Consider the following 20149-nt stretch of genomic DNA (forward strand, 5'->3'; position numbering starts at 1 on the left):
CCCCTCGAATTGGAAAATTGGGAAGACCGTCGTCGTCGGCCGGAAAAGCTGCTGACAGACCGACTCGCCCCGACTCTGCCCAGACCAAACATTCATTCGGTGTCTAAATTGTGTGGGACTCACCATTCGACGACGACGTTGAACCCATCCCTCCCCTACGTTAGGAAGGGAAGTGAAAAAGGAGAGTTTGGCAAATTCTAGATTTTATTTCCAAAAACATAAAAAGACTGGCCGCCAACCAAGAGACTGAATTCAGTTTCAACGTCGTCCTTCTGTTTACACCACTTCGTAGACCTAGGACCGTACGTCAATTGTCAGAGCGTCAGAGCCTGGTTTTGACCCTTTGAGCTTGGCTAGTTCTCTGTTTTTTTTTTTTCAAGCTAACTTCTCTCGTCTGCTGAAGCGAGTACAGGGGGAGGTATGCGATTGAATTTATGAATTCGATATTTCCGCTCCGGGCTTTCGACCTTTTCCAACCGTTCATTCATATTTCCATCCACGGAATCCATACAGGACATCAGGACTTGTCGGAAGCCTATCGAGGCAGGGGGTGAAATCGCCCATCCAGAGAGTGAATGGTTCAGCGAATATAAATTTCGGAATTATTAAGGCTTCAGCTGTAGGTGAAGGTCTTCAGCTGATCGAATCGGTCGGCCCTCTTCCTTTTCCCATTATCGATGGAGCCCCGAGAAGGAATTTCGCACAATGATTCTTGTCAAAAAGTAGCACTCTTTCACTATCGTCGACGTCTTAAGGGAGGAGGCTCAGGTGCGTGACTGCACGTCCTTCCTTATATAAACATATATTCTGGAGAAGGATTGATTCGAACCTGACCGAATAAGGATATGGGGCCAGGGAAATCACATTTGCAAACAAACACTTTCCTACAACATCCTTCAATCAAACTTGACGCGGGCAGGTGCCGGGTTTTCGTAGCGAAATACTTGAAACGATGGATGGAAGATTGACAGAAGGTTGATTCGGTCCTGTGTAGTGACACCACCCTTTCTCTGATGAGATACACTAGCCTAAAGTTGAATTTGAAGAAGAAAGTGTAGACCTACATAAATACATTGTTGACCTGAATTGGTTTGATGGTGCTTAAGACGTCGTCCCGACATCCAGGTTAACATGTCATATCCTTGTTATCGGAGCTGAAGGCTGGAATTCTCTTATGTTTTCTTGGGCAACGGAATCATCTCATCAATGTTTCAGAAGCATCTTAAGCTTGAAGAAGGTTCAACAACCAAAGGCATCATGGATAGTTCTATTCGTGTTCAAATAACACGTATAGATCCAACTGAAAGAAAAATACAAAAATTGCTAAAAGATGAAGATTGAATTCGTTATTAGAAATAATAAATACATATATCTATGTACAGGCAATTTTAAAACCAAATAAAAAATATTCACCAATACTTAAGATCATTATTTGAAATATGCGATTATGGAATTCATAAAATTACAACTTGGAATGCTTTTTATGGGTAAAGCATGATAACAATCCATTTGTTTTTTAACAAATGGATACTATTGAAGATCTTCAGTGTAAGATTCGAAGAGAAGCGTATGTGAACCATGAACCAAGCACAAAGAGAAATTGAATTCTGTGTAAGAAGATCTTCTATTTACGCGGCGACTGTCAAAATTGAAATTCACAAATTTTATCCAATTCACACGACGATTTTCAATAAATCACGCTCCAACTGGTTATCCCATAGAGAAAAATAAAAAAAAATCGAAGTAAGGTGCTTAATACGAATGTATACACAGTCATTTTGGTCATTGTTTTCGAAGAAGAATAAGTGATCCTTTGCCTCCAAGTTACAAAGAACAAAGTCAGGTGTAATCTGTTTGCCTACTGGTACTAGTCCTAGAAGGTACTACTACCACAACTCTGACGTCTATTTTTGTCATCATCAAGTCCAGCTCCCAAACAAACTTTCGCAAAATATGTCCAAAAGTTCACTATTTTTATACCGCTACTGGAAGTTGCATATTTCTAACATTAATTTTTGACACACACACGTCAATTCCTTTCGCTTGAGGGGGTGCAACATATAGTCAGACTCCATCCAGCTTTAAAACGGTACCTGTGTTAGTAATAAGTACACTGGCACACTTTTGACATCAATTTTGAAAACCCAAAATTTTTAAAGAGGTCATAAGATATATAGTGTGCTCGTACTAGCGAACTTCGAACATCGATTCTTGTCATTTTGATTCCATTGACGTAAATTTAAAGTTCTAATTTCGATATACAGTTCTGATTGCCATATGATCAGAGGTGTACTCTTGTCGTACTGATATTAGGAGTAGCACTAGAAGCTTACACTAAAAGACTCAAAACATTAATTTTGAAAAACCAACAATAAAATTGCAAGAAATTGCCTGATTAAGGCTTTTTTTTAACAAAACCTGGAAAATTTGACCACAATGGACTTTTCCTACATTTTGTATTGAATATTCAGGCAGATCCAAGTAAAACCGATCAATCTGACAAGCTTAGACGAGATGGCACTGTTTGATCTGTACATCCCGGCAAAACGAGAAGAAAATCCAAAAGATCGAAAGACCGAATCGAAAATTTGAAAATAAAAAAAATTGGTTATCTCCATCCAAAAGAATCGATCCAAAAAATCTAATTCTGAGTTGAAATGATCGATCTCCCAATGATCGATCCAAGATCGACCAATCCTAGACCAGGCTGTGTTTAGGAAAAAAAACGTTTTTTAAACTAAAATAAATGTTTGAGTAGTATTATAAAATTATTAAAATGCGTTAATTATTCGCTTTATCAACAACTACCGCTAACTTGCAATCAGAATTGGCGTACCTTTGTTATGAAAGCCGTTTCCTGAAAAGGCTGCTCCAATGCCGGTTTCAGTGAGGAAGCACAAGCGTTTGATATTTTTTGAACTTGCGATTAATTAAAAAATATTCGAAGTCTATGGAAAATATTGGAAAAAACATGCTTCGGAAATAAGACTGCAGATGAGCTACGAACTGTTAACAAATAATTAACTAAGTGTCCAAGAAAGTTAAAGTTAGAAGCTAGAAAGATCTGTTCAAAATTGGATTGGAAAATTGACGTAATTTGACACGTTTTTGCATCTTTAAATTTCCAAAATTCGAAACACAGAATTTTCGACGAATTTCCAAAAGTAACTATTTCTCGAACTTTTTGTCAGTTTAAAATTTCTCAAATTTTTTGACTCTTCAATTTAATTTTGCACTGAATTTGGAGTATACAAACGCAAGATTTCCGCAATAAATTTATATTCATTAGGAAGGCAATTTCATGAACGTTCTAGTGAAGCAATGCGATGTTTTGCAAAAAAAAAAAAGATAAATAAAAATGTAAAATACTTTCTGAATATTTATGAGTCAGCGGCTTCGGCTCTCCAGGCCAAAAGGGGTATTAGTGCAAAAATGCTAGAATTTTTGTTAAAAATGCCAAACGATTCAAACATTTTTGTGGGTTTATTCCTCAACAACTTTGTTAAACGTTCAACGTTTCATATTCATTATAGAACGATTGTAAGGTTTTTTACGCGGTATGAAATCCGTCGCTAACTCATAGGACTTGGAATATTTTCGATCGATTTATTCACGAGAGCCGTGTCCATGGCAAAGAATCGTGTAAAAAGAATCCATGTTAGGAAAACTGAGCAAAATCAAACCGCGTAAAAAAAACTTTAGTGTAGAAACTCTAAAAAACAGCATTTACCTACCAAAATGGAGGCAATATACCGACATATTTGTAACTACTGTCTAAACCGATGAGAACTATACAAATTGCAACCGCATTTACTGCTTCTCTCATTAGACATTTCTTTCAAATTAACCATCTGATTTTTTTACAATCTGGTTGCATTGCTAGTTGCAGAGAGGAAAACAAGGTTGTTTTATCATTTGAATCCCTTGTGGGGAAGCAAATTTGCAACCATTTGAAATAATTTTTCACAACAAATTGTACAAAAACTCCAAGAAATCCAAGAACATAGTGGCATACAATCCACATTGTCGCAAAAGTGTAGATAGTAAATTGAAAAAAAAACAGGTGGCACAATTTCCATCTTCTACAGCTAGACTATCGCTCTTTCAACTGTTTGAATTTTCGAAGAATTTATCAAGTTTTTCAAAAAAATAACTCAAACTTGATTTATTCCCCCCTTCGGGGTTTTTGAAAAAACCCAAAGGGGAAAGGGGGATGACAAAAGAAGAATTTGATATTTGTTTTACCCTTATTTGGTAGGAATTACGATTCGCCTGAACATTGTTAATGACTTGAGTCATCATTTCTAATGCGATTTTATGTTTGCTAGGCAAGAGCCTAAAATGAGTTTTTTTTTAAATCAATCGATAGTTTCACAACAGGCCTATATTGTGCAAAGTCAGATGTAAAACTTCGAAGTCATTTTCTATATTCCTAACTTTTACAGGGAATGAGTAAGTTTGTCTCTATCGCCGATATTATGTTTTGCAACTAGGCATAGGCCTTTTTTTTAACATCAACCCTCTATAATCAAAATTTTGTTTTCCCTGAAAAATTCACAGAAACTTATTTTTAACAATTACAAAAAAACCTTTGGCTCTACGAAAAACTTAATGAATAAGGAAAAATGTTTGGGATTTTTTTCCAAATAATTGCATAAGTACAGGGGCTAAGGAACTTGAACTTTAAAAAAATTTTAGTTGTAATTTTCACACACTCCAACCATTTTTTTTTCCTAAATTTTGAAACATATTAAGACTAACTCATAGCTATATTTTATATATTTTTGATTAAAACTGTTCCACAAATTGATATTTCAATTTTGTATGAAAAGTGAATATTGTGCATATTTTTTCGCCTTTAGACGGGGTTTATGTTCCATCTCTCCTACCTAACTAAGAATATTTTTTCTCGAAAAATTTATCCAGAATGGTGTAACTCGCAAACCTAACTGCCAGACATTTTTTTTTTAAATCGAATAACACATGGCTCAAGGATTTCTATGGCCACCAATTTCATGATTATTCTAAAAATAGGTCCTTTTCCAGCTTCTCTTAACTGTTGCTTTTGCCAGCTGCTAGTCAAAAAGTTTTAATTTCTATTTATTGTTAGTTTAACCTATTTTGGAACATTCTGCACAAAGAGTAAATAAAATTTATAATTGGCATTGGTTTAATGATAAGGTTGCCAGATTTCCCGGTTTTAGCAGGGTTTGCCAGGATGATTGATACAAAATTTAGAAACAGTTCGGCAAATTTAGCTAGAAATAATAACAATACCCAGTAAATAAAAAAAAATGTATACCTGAAAAATATTATTCATCTTAAACCATCACATAGACTAGACAAAATTCATTTTACCGATAAGATTTGAAACAAATCCGAAGCATTAGAAAACGAATAGAAATTAAAATTTGGCATAAAACCTAAATTGCTTAAAACTCAAATACTCAGAAAAAGACTTCATGAATTAACTCCAGATTTAAAAAATAAATTTAATCCTAGATCTTATACAAATTTCAGATCAAGTCAAAGATTACCATTGTTTAGCAAAATGATAACAATTGTTAATTTTTTATAATCTTGATTTACATTTCTTGCCATTATTTTCATAGTAAGCGTCGATTAAAATATTTCGCGATAATAACTTGCATTTGAAAAAAATATTTGAGGTCCTTGGAGCCAAAGAGATATAAATGCATTAAAGCTGATTTCGAGAAAACACGCTTTAAAGTTTTTGTGTTTGATCATTTTCCATATATTTTTCAATTTTTTTCTTTTTCCATCATATGTAAAAGTAATTGAATGAAATTCTAAAAATCTGAAAAAATCACCAAATATAGCTTTGAATATGAAAAATCGTTTGAAGTTAATAACTCAGAATCGATCATTTTGTCACTTAGGATAAGTGAGCTCTATTTTGGCATGGTCCTTTTCTTGGCATGCCAACATGTCTTTTCATGTTTTTCAGATCCAAATTGAGCTAAAAAATTTTGAATATATTTTCATTGCAAAGAGAATAATTTGTTTCAAATCTTATAAAAATAAGTTAAACGTTTTAAAATGTTTGAGGGCATGTATAGATTGAAATTTTATGCTTAGAATTGTCACCATCCTGGAAAGTTTGTAGATTTTTAGGCTTTCAAGAAAATAATGTTTACTAAACACCAAAATTCAGGATTCAAAACAAAGATTTCAATAGTTTAACTTAAAAATATAGTAAAAATATTTTAAAAGAGAAACAAAGCATAATTTTAATGAATTTGGTGTCTTGAGCTTGAATTGGTATTTTTGTGTAGTCAAACTGATGAATAAACAAAACTAAATGAAAAACGATACTGATTCTAAGTTGCATTATTATCCATCATTCTTTCGAATAATAATATTTTGCCTAAAAATTCTTATTTCAGAGATAACATGATGATAAGAAAGTTAAATTCTACGTTTTTTTTAGAAATTTGAAAATATATCATTACAAGTATTTCTGCCATTATTATAGATATTTTCATAATAGAAAGTTTTAAATCTTTTAACAAACTTGTTGAAGTCGGCAAAACGATTTGACTTTTGCTAAAATACCTTAATCTCAATTTGGTTTGAAACTTTTATGATAATTCGTTAAAACTCCTTTTTTTTACAGAATAGGGAAAAGTAAATAAGAAGATAACTTCTATAACTATTATCACAGAAGCTGATAGAAAAAATAAACTTATTGAATATTTTGATTCACGGCACCAGATTTAATCAAAATAAGCTCATCAATTTTTTACACCTCGGAAAAATGTTAATTCCGTTGCTTTGGGCAATTTATCAAAACCCTTTTGAATGTATGAGTTGAGTTTTTGGAAAAACAAGAGAATCACGTATTAAAATTGAGGTTGAATAAGGTTTTTTAAAGAATATTGCAAATCAGCATAAAATTTGCGATTATTTGCGATTTGCGATTTACCAAATTTGCCCAGAAATTGCACAGATTTTTGTTGACATTTTGGAATCAAATGTCCGGATTTGGCCAGGTTTTAAGATAAAATAGCCCGGATTTGTCCGGCCCGGGTACGTACTGAAAAAATTCTGACAACTTTACACTAGATGGTTAAATCTTTGGCTTGCTGTTGCAATTTTTCCAATGAAAATGAAAGTTGAATTAGAATCACATAGAAATTTAGAACCGGAGCCATTAGTTTACAATTTAAAGAAGGATAAACACTTCACCTTCAGATAATTTCGATCATCCTTTCAAATTAATTTACGTAGATTTGCTACACAGTTTGTCACTTGTGTCTATATTCATTTACTTAAACTCTGATTTTCTCAAGTCCTATTCTACTTCGATGTCGATGTTTCAGAATCTGTGCTTATCTTCACTGAAATCCGGTTCGAAAGCCGAGTGAACAACGAGTGAGAAACATAAAGAAACTTTATTCTACATAAATGTGTACTACATTTTCGAGAACTCAAAGATATTAAATTAGTAGAATTTGGTCCAGCCGTTTAATAGATAAGGAGAATGCCAAATTTTTGGGTTTTCGGGCTTAGATTTCTTCGCGGTCGTATTATGACTATTTAAAATAATCTTGAACCTTTGTCTGAGTTTTAATTAAAAAGAGTTCACGAATTCTATTATGGAATACAGATTTTGATTGCTAAAACAAAATTCTTTAAAAAACAAGTACACCTTTTCCCTTTCGGAACGCCTCTGTCCCTCAACGAAACCATATCCATGTGTCAACTCCATCAATTTCCGAACAGTCGCCGAACTTTACCAACCAAGTAGGTACACTTCATGTGTCTGCTTATAATTTACGTACACCTTCCCTCAACTTGGTACCACATCTAGGTAGTATAGTAGCACCACACAGCACCGAGTTACTCATTCGCAAACCACCTTTGTCCTATCCTTCCTCTATCGGTTTCACCATCCAATTCGGAACGCCCGCCGCCGGAAGGTTATTTGTTGTGTGCACCAGGCGATCACCTTCGATAGGTAGGAGTAGCGAACCTCACCTTCCCTGTGGTAGGAATAAGTACCGAACCAAGAACAGAAGAACCATTTGGGCAATTGAGAACAGTAAAGTTCCCTCTCTCCCTTCCGAGCTGCTCTTCCCGAAACATGCATGTGTGTACTTTATCGACTCGTGAAGTTCGTTTCGACAATTTGATCGGGTCACACCTGAATGGTTTTTATTGGTTCCTGTATTGTATTAGGAGGGTACATACGTTCTGGCCCGTGAGATTTCAAGGGGAGAAGTTTCCGAGAATGATAGAGGTACCTCGAAAATGGACTAATCTTACCGACACATTATTGTTCTGTTTTGGCTTCAGATATTTTCATTTTTGATTTTTTCTCCCTCTTTTTTCAGATTGTGCAATTTTCGAAGATCTCATCGAAGGCGTAGTAAATTTTTACATACCAGACCTCGACCACGTGCTTAACCTTGAGATAAGCTTTATACCTTTAACGCACCCGCAATAAAACTAAGAACCAATCGAAACCAAATGCAAAGCCAAAGAACGCAATCGAAACTGTGATTTTTGTTTGTTTTGTGCGGTCCACTTTTTTTAAGTTATAACTTAGAATATTTCTCAAAAGATTATAAAAGCAAGTTGTGTGACAGGTGTTTTTCAAGTCACAAAACAAAGTATTCCGGTAGTTTTTTGACTCAAACAACCAAAGCTATCGTTCAGAGAAAGTTTAACAGTTACAATAATAGACCCACCCCAGATCACACAACAACAAGCCCTCACAATGCTGATGCAAGTGAATCAGGAAACGGCCGATGCCCTGGCCCTGGTGCCTTCGGCGGCCACGACGACCGGGGTGCAGCAGAAGGACACCACCTGGACGAAGCTGTTCGTGGGCGGTCTGCCTTATCACACCACCGACAAGAGCCTTCGGGAGCACTTTTCGGTGTACGGCGACATCGAGGAAGCGGTCGTCATCACCGATCGGACGACGAACAAAAGCCGAGGCTATGGATTTGTAAGTTTCTCCCCGAAACCGGAATCGAACCACACCGGAAGTTTGCATATGGTTAATCAATTTATTGGTTTCTTTCTCCCTATTCTTTTTTTTTTCGAACCGAAGGTTATCATGGGTGACCGAATGAGTGCCGAGCGGGCGTGCAAAGAACCGAACCCCATTATCGATGGCCGGAAAGCAAACGTCAACCTAGCGATACTGGGCGCGAAACCACGAGGCAACCTTACCCCCGGTAAGTTTTCAAAAATATTAAATTTATATACTGGAACAATTGAAAATTTTCGGAGAATGATTATATTTTTTTTTAAATTCGTTAAGGTTAATTAATTCAGAAATTAATGAACTGACATAAAACGCCTATCATTGAAACAAAAAAAAACATTTTTGCCATTCTCCAGTTATGCCAAATATGCTTATGTTTAATGCATTTTCGTTCAGATCGTTCATCGTTCAGACGAATAAACTTTCTCATTACAACATACTAACAGTGTCTGGAACAAAGTTTTCTCAACCCTTATTAGTCCGCTAACTTTTCGTTAGCGTAATAAATTTGTCGCTTGACTTTTTGGAAGCTTTACAGGAATATCATCAAAACCATGTCGAATCAATCGTATTGAATTGTAAAAGTTGTAGGCCGAAAAAATAACCACACCGGCAAGAAAGTGTTTTCTGGGCAGCCAAAGATTATGATGCTCCGTCTTCGAATCCAAAGTATTATTTGATTTGATTCCTCTTGCTATGTCCAATTTGCAATTGATGATTGCTGAGAACAATTAGGCTTTATACGGCCGTTAGTATAAGTACCACTGACCGATCATTTTGCTTCATCTCGGGATGAATAAGCCAGTGATGCTTAAAATCTCTTGAGAAAAAAAAATTTGCTTCATCAGTTTAGAGATGTAGAAATAAGATTCAAGAGAGTCGATAAACGATTCATAAACAGTTATCCATTTCAAGCTTAGAACTTCTACTTCTCATTCAATAAGCATATTCAAACTGTTGTAGAAATCGAAATGTAGCCTAACTTTCTTACATGAGACTGAACAATTTTCAAGTTTTTCCAACCAATCGATTCACAAAAGAAAGTTTTTACATAATTTAACAACCTTATGAGTGGGATTTTCAATACGTAAGTATAATGTCATTTTAAAAAGAAACAAAAAAAAAATGCAATTTTTGAATTCAATTTGCAAACATCTGGATAGGATTGCATTCTATTTGCGTCACTTTGCGTCACTCAAATTCAAAACATCAACATCTCAGTGTTGACTTTTGAAGGGGCGCATTTCTCAATTTCAGTTGAAGGAAAAGGCATTTAAGGCGGTCGTTTAGCCTTTTTATTGGCTACCGTGTGTGGGTTGTAATCAGACAATCGAGTATCGAATCCTACCGCCTCCAACTAGGTTAAGGAAATTTTGTAAGTCCACGGACGTTAAAATGAACACACACACAACGAAAAATGTTATACACGAAGAAACAAAAATATCTCTACGGAGTGTAAAATATTGTAAACTCTACGGATTATAAACAGAAACGTTGGTCATATAGTGTCTGTAACTGGACCATCATAGGAGCTAGTCAATGAGGCAGTCCCAAGTTGTGCTAAAAAAGCATCGGCAAATAGAATCAGGAGAAAAAAAGGCATTCCATGTGCGCCCTTTTCAAAAATTGTTCATAAGAATTCATGGTTTGAAGTTAGGACTGAGGCCTTTTGTTAAGGTAGTGTTCGTGCCGAACTGTCAATAGTCCTATTTGCCGCTTGTAGTGTTCGAAGAATTAACCTCTAAAACAAAAACAATCATGTTTGTCAACCGGCTGCCCGTTATTTGTACCGAGAGTTTTTGAGGTTAATTGTCCCGTCTAATCTGTACACGCTCAGCAAGTGTGCGTAAGAAATGTCAAAAACAACTCTATAGGACCAGGGGTGGAAAACAGAAGAAAAAAACAAAAAAAGCGCTCAAATGTCAAATTGATCTGTTTAAATCACCGACCACACGGTGTCTCTGAGAGAAAACTTTATTTTTCTAAAATTAGCATCGCTAATTTTTGCACCATTCGAAAGCTGGGACTTTCCCCTTTCAGTTGAGCCCAAATTTGAAATAATCCACCGGGGGGTCTAGAACATTTTATTTTTTTTGAAGATTTTTTAACCTTTTTAATGGTTTTTTCAAAGACAAAATCATACTAATCACTGTAAAAACGCTCATTTTTCCTTTAGCACAAATCCAACGTCATATGTCAATAATATGATTAAATAGGAAATTTCCCTGGCTAGAATTTTGTGGAAGGCATCAAAGTGATACAAATTGAGAGAAAAGAGTTGGAATGTCACGAACAGAGTTATTATTATTTCATTTGTAAAATCTAATGAAACTTCTCACCACTGATTGTACTAAGACCAGAAAAAGTATTCTACGAGCTTTGTTATTGATTGTAGAGTGTATAAATGTTCAAACCGGTTTATTTACATTAAAAAATAAATCTTTTACATGAAATTGAGCCGTATTACCTGAAGTTATGAGCATTTGAAGGGTTTTATTCTAGAAAAATTGTCTCCCGCCTTTCTTGAAAGTTTAGTTATTTATATTTTGAGCTAATTTAGTTTGAATACTTTATGAACAAACATCTAGGGCTAGGAAAAAATAAGATTTGCTTCTTACATTTAAGCCAAAATTCTAAATAATTCACCTGGATTTCATAATCCAACATCTTTGTTGAAAATCTTTCATCCTTTTTGATGATTTCTGAAGGTTTTCATACTTTTCACTTTAGATTGATTGTAAAACCTTAGACACGTGTATCACAAGCATGATAAAGTGTCATATATAAAATTAAAAAAAAAATTAACCTTTTGTTTATGTTTGATTGCATAAATTAGTGTTTTTGGAGGCACTCGTGTATGTAAAAATGTGGTCTAGATTTGTAAAAAAAAATTCTAGATTGTTCATTTTTCTCAAAAGTACACGAACTGAACCTAATTTCTTTCATTGATTTATTTATATAAAGAAAAAAAGGAGATTACAATATCTCAACATCAACTTTGTTTTCAACAATTTTAAGAGGTTGATTTGATGTAATACTATTATCCGAAAATATTTTCTCAATTCACTTTGAGTTGTCAGATCTGAAATAATCTTTTTTTATTTCGATTTCTGAAAATTTTTCATTTGTTCATATTGATGATCTTTTTTTCAAATTTCCTAAACAGAAAAAAAACATGGGTTTTAAAATAAAAATTAATTCAAATCTCAATACATTGGAAAAAAAATTGAACCAAAGCTGGCTTGCAACAAACTTCTATACAATCTACATAGCACGAAATCAAACAATCGAGAAAATTAAGATCAAACATTTGAAAAAAAATTTTTAAATGACAGGTAATATTACTCCCATCTTCTACAGTTTGGCTTTCGCTCTTTCAACTGTTTGAATTTTCGAAAAATGTATCAAATCATTATTTAAAATATCTTAAACTTGATTTATTCCCCACTTCGAGATTTTTAGAAAAATCGGAGCGACAAAAAAAAAAGAATTTGATATTTGTTCCGGAATAATAAAACCCAAAAAATGCTCATAACTTCAGATAATCTTGTTCAATTTTATGTAAAAGATTGATTTTTTAATTTAAATAAATCGTTTGAACATTTATACACTCTACAATCAATAACAATACTCGTAAAATACTTTTTTTGGTCTTAGTACAATCAGTGGTGAGAAGTTTTATTAGATTTTTCAAATGAAATAATAATAATAACTCTGTTTCTGACATTCCAACTCCTTTCTCTCAATTCATATCACTTTGATGTCTTCTACAAAATTTTACCCAGGGAAATTTCCTATTAAATCATATTATTGACATGTGATGTTGGATTTATGCTTAAGGGAAGATGAGCGTTTTCATAGTTAAAAGCATGATTTTGTCTTTGAAAAGTACCATTGAAAAGGTTATAAAATCTTCAAAAAAATAAAATGTTCTAGACCCCCCGGTGGATTATTTCAAATTTGGGCTCAAATGAAAGGGGAAAGTCCCAGCTTTCGAATGGTGCAAAAATTAGCGATGCTAATTTTCGATAAATAAAATCGTTCCACCAGAGACACCGTGACCAGTGATCAGGCATCAAATTTTGTTTAATTTGACCATTGACCATTCTTAAAACTTTTTTAAGTCGTTGAGAGAGTTTTGCATGGGATAAGTTTACAAGTTTCACCAAACTGAACATGCCTCATCTATGAAACAACAGCTTTGTTAATTTTGTTTGGTTTGGGCACGAATTATTATCAAAAACGGTTACAAATCTTTTCAAAAAGTGCTCATTTTTTTGTCGAAAGTAAAAAATGCTGCAAAAATGCTGCAGCAAAATTTCTGTTTGCCTGACCTAGCTATAGGATAGTGAAAAAAATAATATATACAAAGATACCTAGCTCTATAAAATTTTCATAAAAATGCCAACAGACAATCTTCTTACCAACATTAACACCATCTACTGACAGAAAAGGTCAACATTTCTCGATAATTGAAGTTTTCGCTCATACCCCTCGTTTCGGGGGGTTAAAATGCACTCTAATACTCTTTTATTCAACTTTGGAATAAATTTGCAAAATGCACTCTGACATTACTATGCCACTGATTCAATTAAAAGGTAACTTTGCTTTATACGCAATCAAATTCCTCGGTTAAAACAGTAAATATTATAACAGACGAGAACTGACGTTCACAAAACCTTACGTTTCCTCTCTTTCCTCATGTATATGAAATCGAATTTTCTTGTGACAAGTAATGACATTTTAAATTTCAAATTTATCTGGAATTGTATTGTTTATTATATTTGATCTTTTTTAACCATGATTGATTTTGATTTATCATGTTGTAACCGTACCTAGTTTAGTATTATTTCACCTTACTTTACCATTTTATATCTTGGTTTCTTTTGTTGACAAAGAAATTAAGATTCTTCCTGTGAATTCTTTTACCCACTATCTACATATATTGGGGGGTTTCGTGCAATTTTTTAGTCATTTACAGCATTCAAAAGTTGAGCGAACAACAAATTTCAACTTATACTCGTTTGGCTTTTCCATATAATACCAATATCGTAGGATTTTCATGCCATCGGTCATTTATTGCCGATTCTAGAAATTTCTCAAGGAAAAAGACTTTGAATATCGAAAACTTATTCTGAAGCACCAAGACCGCGTGAAGAATATTGCAACAAAAACCTCGTCGAAAAAGAACTCAGTTTAATTGTTGTGCAAATTAACCCTCAAACTGCTAGTTTTTTCCAAACCTGTAATATAAATAAGGTTTTTCTCCTTAACGTGTTTATACTGAGTAGCTGCATTTCTGCCGCAACATTTGATGGTGGCGCTTTTTGTCCGTCGATTTCCGTTAGAGTTCCGAATCTTGTAATGGATTATTTGTGATAGTGATGATGATGACAGTACATATGTTTACATCATCACACGATTATGCGAGATTGCTCAAACTAGGTTCGTGGTAACATAACAGTGATGCCAGATATTCTGGGTAGAAAAATCATGTTTAGAGGTTCCGCACTTTGAAAAAAGTCCACTTTTCAAAGATTTAATTCAACAAAAAATGTAGGTAAAAAAATTTCACAAATTTTATTCAATTTATTATTTTAAAAAAAAATTGTTTAAGTTAAAGACCACACGTAAAAACTAAAAAAAATTATCGAAACATAACATCAGCAAGTTATTTTCTAAAAAAAATTCTCAATACATTTTTTATTCAACTTCATTTTTTCATTGAATTTTTCAAATTCAATCTAATAAACAATTTTGATAAATTTTGATTGAATTTTTCAAATTCAATCAAATTCAATCTAATAAAAACAAAATACTTGCAAAAAAGACCTAAATGATTTAAGAAAATCATAAGAAGGCCTTATTCCAATTTACATCTAAATCTGACAAAGAGAAAGGGTTGCACTGAATATCAAGTGGTAGACATTGTGTTCTGAGGAAGCATAAAAAACTGGTTTTTCATCAAATATTTTTTTCTAACCCAATCGATTGCTTATTTATGTTGATTTTATAAAAAAAAAATAAAGACAATCATTTCTACTGAAGACTGCGACATGATTAGACTTAAAACAAAAAGTTTTTGCGTTTCAAAGGTATTGTATTTTAGCCACAAATTGTCATTTCAACGCACTGAGTAAAATGTATTCATTGTGCGTTAATTGACAATTTTCGGCCTAAATGCAATTTTGGAACCGCAACAACTTTTTCGTTATAATTTTAATCGTATTGTGGTCTTCAGATAAAATGTTTGTCTTGATTCAATTTTATTTATAAAATCAACATAAATAAGTTTTCATGCTTCTTCAGAACACAATCCCACTTATTCTGCGCCGCGCGTGAGGTGACGATAGTCGAATCGAGTCCGAGTCACGTGTGTCACTTTATTCTCGAAGCCGATGTGACAGAGCATACGATTTGTACCTCACGGTGACTACTAGATTAGGATAAGAACTAAAAAAGTTCATTCTAAAAGACGTTTCTCACCTAAAGCGACTACTGGAATCGGGTGACTCGACTATCGTCACCTCACGCGCGGCGCAGAATAAGGGGGAATATCTCTTTCACACTTGAGATTCTTCAGTGCAACCCCTTCCCGTTGTCAGATTTAGCTTAAATTTGGCAGATGGTCCTCTGATGATTCCTTTAAATCATCCAGGTCTCTTTTTTTGCAAGTATTTCGATTTTTAAGTAGGTATTTATTAGGTCGATTTGATAAATTAAATAAAATAATTTCCCAAATTGTGATATTTAATAAAGATTGAATCAAAAATAGCTCTTCATAAACAACATACTTTGTTGAACAATGTTGAAATCCACAAAAATTCGCATCTTTTGGTGGCATCGGCATTTTCAATGACCATGCTGAGAACACATGTTGGTCAATTGAATAAAAAATTTATGGACAAAAAAAGTTCCTTTCAGAAATTAGCTGGCTGATTTTAAATTATGGTTTAGTTTTTATATTTTACGTTAAGTTTTTGGTAAACTTTTTATATTTTACGTATAGTCTTCATTATTCAGTCTAAATAAAATAAAATTAAAAAAATATATATATAATAACTAGTTGACCCGGTGTGCTTTGCTCCACCTTCCAAAATTTGATTTAATTTATTAAAACAATTGAAATTCATTTTTATTGCCTAGACAGCGTTTCAAACCAAATTTCAGCATAATTTAGAAGCGAATACTTTAAGAAAAGAGCAGCAGTTTCTAACTTTAGTTCAAAGATGTTTTAAAAATGTTTTCTTGAGATTGATTTCTAGATTTGTTTTCCAAGATCTGAAAATTTGAACTCTGTTTTTATAAGTTTCAAAAAAATCATAATGATGTCAAAATGTATGTTTTACTGACATGGACTTCCAGTCTTTTCCCTCTTGCAATGTAAGAAGTGATCACGAACTACTATTAAATATTTTTTTGTATCTAAATGACGCAATACAATAATCATTTTTTCGCCATATACTAAATTTGTAGACATGACACATTACAACTTGAAGTGATGCCAAACAGCATCTGGCTGCTTTTTATACTGCAAATTACTATATTTTTATTTGTTTAAGCAAAAAATGCAAACAAAATTCATATGGATAAGCTGTAACCCAGTGAATTAAGGAAAAACAAGATTTTTAAAAGTGAAAAAACAATATATTTAAATTTTGTTATTCAACTGAATCAAAGCAATTTTCTCTCTTTTGTGATGAGGGTCCTTTTAAATATTAGATTTAACTTACCTTATCTTTTCATTAAGAATCGATTGCATGAAGTTTTTCAAAAAAAAAGAATGGGCCGAGAAAAAAATCTGTTTATGCTTTGATGGTGGTATGAATATTTTCTAGAAATTCATGCAATGATCACAAAAAACCTTAAAATGTAGATTTTTGCGCCGAGAAGGCTAACAGTTATCAAAGTTTCTTTTGCTTCTATTTTTTAATTTCAATCTTCATTTCAATTCAGATACATATCCAGATAAATCCTGATCCTTAAAACACATCAATTTTCGTTTGTTGCATAACTTAATCAGTTCCCAAAAAACTCTTGTTGAACGTAAAATATGCAAACATGTTGACCAAAAGATATTTCTAAGTTAACATTTGTCCCAATTATTGAAGCAAGTGAAAACACAATGCTTTTTCTGAACTTATTCATGGATGCGAAATATAGTGTAAAGGCTTTGAAATGAATTTAATACGTGTTCCTGTATGTTTTATCCAATTAAATTGATATATCTGCAGTTTTTTTGCAGTTAAAGTAAACGTTTGATAATCCACTTTTACTGAATGCTGTTATAAGCAAAAGACCTTCATATACAAAGACACTTTTTATTTGAATATCCACTCCAGATTCAACACGCGGTATCTCTTTCAGACCTTTCTCATATAATGCTGAATCATTTTGGAGAGGAAATTCCTAAAAGGTAGATGTTTCATGGCTTAAAGGCACGTTTGAACTTGTTTCACAAATTGAAATGATAGGTGTTAACAGTATTTTCAACACTTTCCGGTCATATTCAAATTTATCAAAAATCGGGTAGTAGATCATCTCGAAACGTTCCATTCGAATCGAGATCGGTAATGCCAAAGTTGGTCGAATCGAACGAAACTCGATTGTTTCGAGTTCCATAATCCCGCCCCTGATCTTGATTCCGATCTTGATCCTAATCTTAACCGTGATCTTGATCTTGATATTGATCCTGATTTTTATCCTGATTTTTGAGCCTGGTTGAGATCTAAATTGTCCTGGGATCCAACCAAAGATCAAGCCTTACTGTTGCTCTTTTTTATTCAAGTATCTGGAAATAACCGATTCTATAAGTTATTCTGAAAGGATCTCTTTTACAGTGAAACAATTTTGACGCGAACTCCTTTCCGAATTTCAACTTTCAATGAAGCTAAAAGTTCATTTTTTAGTTGGTATTTATTCTCTAGACTAAGTAAACAGAAATGCATATCAAATTTCTGATTTTTTTTACATTAAATCAAAAAGTGCAGCACAAACCATGCACACCGTTTCGCTCGTATCAATGTCGATAAATAAATAAATTCGTCACGACTCATTTGCATTTCCGGCCGTTCCGCAGCTGCCGCCGATGCAATTGAACGCTGCCGCCTAGAACCGAACTGGAGTAGTGTCATTCGTCGCGGTTGCACCGTTAAATCGTCAGATCAGGGTTTTTCGGCAGCACGCGGGCCAACGATGGCGATTATTTCCGCCCGGGTGCACTAATTAAAATAATTTTCTCTCCCTGAGTCCGGCACCCAATGCCATGCTCGTCCAAACTCTTGCGGGTTTGATCATTGACATCGAACCCGGTTGAGAAAGTGTTGACAGTTGCCTTAATCCCACAACTAAATAGTGTGCGAAAGTCGTCATACGGAGAGCTCACACCGATACCCTTAGACCGTGAAATGGTCAACCAACCGCAAATCGGGAAAATCAGAACAGAAATCTTGACTTGGATTTTGAATCTCAGTCTCTCTGCCTTCCTTCATGCTGCAACGAGTTGCGGCAAACGACGACGGCGACATCCTAAAAATAAAATCTGGCACATTCGTAGCCACGATGTAGTCTGGCAGTGTTCAGAAGCTTGCCTTTCGGTTTGTGTAATTTCGTCAAGAAAGGTTTAAGCTGCGAGTGGAATATTTATCACATTTAATTAACAGTTTCCATCGATAAAATAAAAAACGACACTTGTTTGGATTTCTTTTGGCTGACAGGCGTACTTGTGTATCACGTTTACATTTTTTGTAAACGTGTTACTCAATTTAAAAAAATTCTGGGTCAATTTTGTTTGAAGGCGTGTTTCAAAATAAAAAACAATTTTCTGACAATTCAAATAACAAAGCAATAAAATAATGGGGAAGCCACTGAAGATTATCTCGCAGTACAATTAAACTGATGGGTCACCACCATTAGTATATTTTTTTCCCACAAGAAACATTTAATCTCACATATGTGGCCCCGTGCCGTGGTAGGAAAGCTTTTAGAATAATGAAAATCATTTGCCCGATGGCGGTTGATGGTTTTGCACCTCGTAGGAAAATTTGACCTTACGTGGAAGAAACCATATATTTGAAAGCTTTCTCCCGAGCCATTTCGCTCGACTTCTCCAGTCTAGACGGAGCCAAACGGTGAGAATAATGTGCATCGAGCAACTTTTCCTAAAAGTTTTTTCCCGAAAGATCCGTTGTTCGAAAGTTATTCCTGCAACAATAAATCATGCCACTTATCACACAACATTGTACCAAGTCCGATTTTGTGGCGAAGCACTTCTGACAACATTATAACTTATCAACAGATTAAAACGTCGCTAAGTTTTCTTTTGCACGCCCTCCAACTTCTCTAGAGATGGACTCGTCGGAAAAAGTTTTCATCCGACTTAAAACCAACATCAACACAACAAATAATAGAATCAACATCAACAACAACAACAGGTGGCTAATAAATGGTTCGCCACTCAATCATCGCCCATAGAGTTGTTGTTTTTTTTTTATTTCTCTCTCCATCTCTCTCTCCCCATTTTGCCACCAGGGGGCTATTTATCTATCACAGTATAGCAACAATAAAGTCCCGAAAGGTTCATTCTATTGAAAAATGGAAAATAACATAAACCCCGAAGGGGATTGGCGAGGAAAAATCGGAGAGGGAAAACCAGAGAAGGGGTGAAACAGAACAAAAACACGAACAGCGAATTTTCCCAGCACCCAGCTCGCCATTTTAAACGATGACATGATGGCGTCGTTAGACTTTTTTCTTGTCCTACAACCTACCTACTTTTTGGAATCGCGCTCTCTGTCTGTTGACGACTGCTATTGGAGGGTTTCTGACGGTGATGAAAATTTGTAAATAAATCAACAATCAACCTAACAGCCAGACAGCCGAGAACCAGTCGTGGGATGGGTTCATAAAAGGGTGGCATGGGGATGTTTCCACTGTTGATTCGTTTGAACAATAAACAGTGGAAAGTTATTCAAAATAATAAGTGTAGAATCGAAATGGCGGGAACAAAAGGAGAGTTTAAAAGTATCCACTCGCCATTGAATGTCAATCTGCTTGTTCCCCAGTTGGCAAATCTTCAAATTGAGTGAGTACTAAACAGCTCTTGTTTTGGAATAGTTTTCGCACGACTTA

The 20149-nt window shown here is 34.3% G+C and overlaps 1 protein-coding gene across 2 annotated transcripts in view; it reads left to right on the forward strand.

Annotated features, from left to right (window-relative positions):
• Window positions 1-20149, forward strand: part of LOC129744379 (RNA-binding protein 24-B-like) — a 163962-nt gene that overhangs the window by 74117 nt on the left and 69696 nt on the right. For both annotated transcript variants that reach the window (XM_055736880.1, XM_055736881.1), the window contains exons 2-3: window positions 8358-8977; window positions 9083-9209. In XM_055736880.1, coding sequence (XP_055592855.1) covers window positions 8744-8977; window positions 9083-9209 — 361 coding nt within the window. In that variant the 5' untranslated portion in view covers window positions 8358-8743. The remainder of the gene's footprint in view (window positions 1-8357; window positions 8978-9082; window positions 9210-20149) is intronic.

The sequence above is a fragment of the Uranotaenia lowii genome, chromosome 2 (genome assembly GCF_029784155.1).
Source record: "Uranotaenia lowii strain MFRU-FL chromosome 2, ASM2978415v1, whole genome shotgun sequence".
In the NCBI taxonomy this organism is placed as follows: domain Eukaryota; kingdom Metazoa; phylum Arthropoda; class Insecta; order Diptera; family Culicidae; genus Uranotaenia; species Uranotaenia lowii.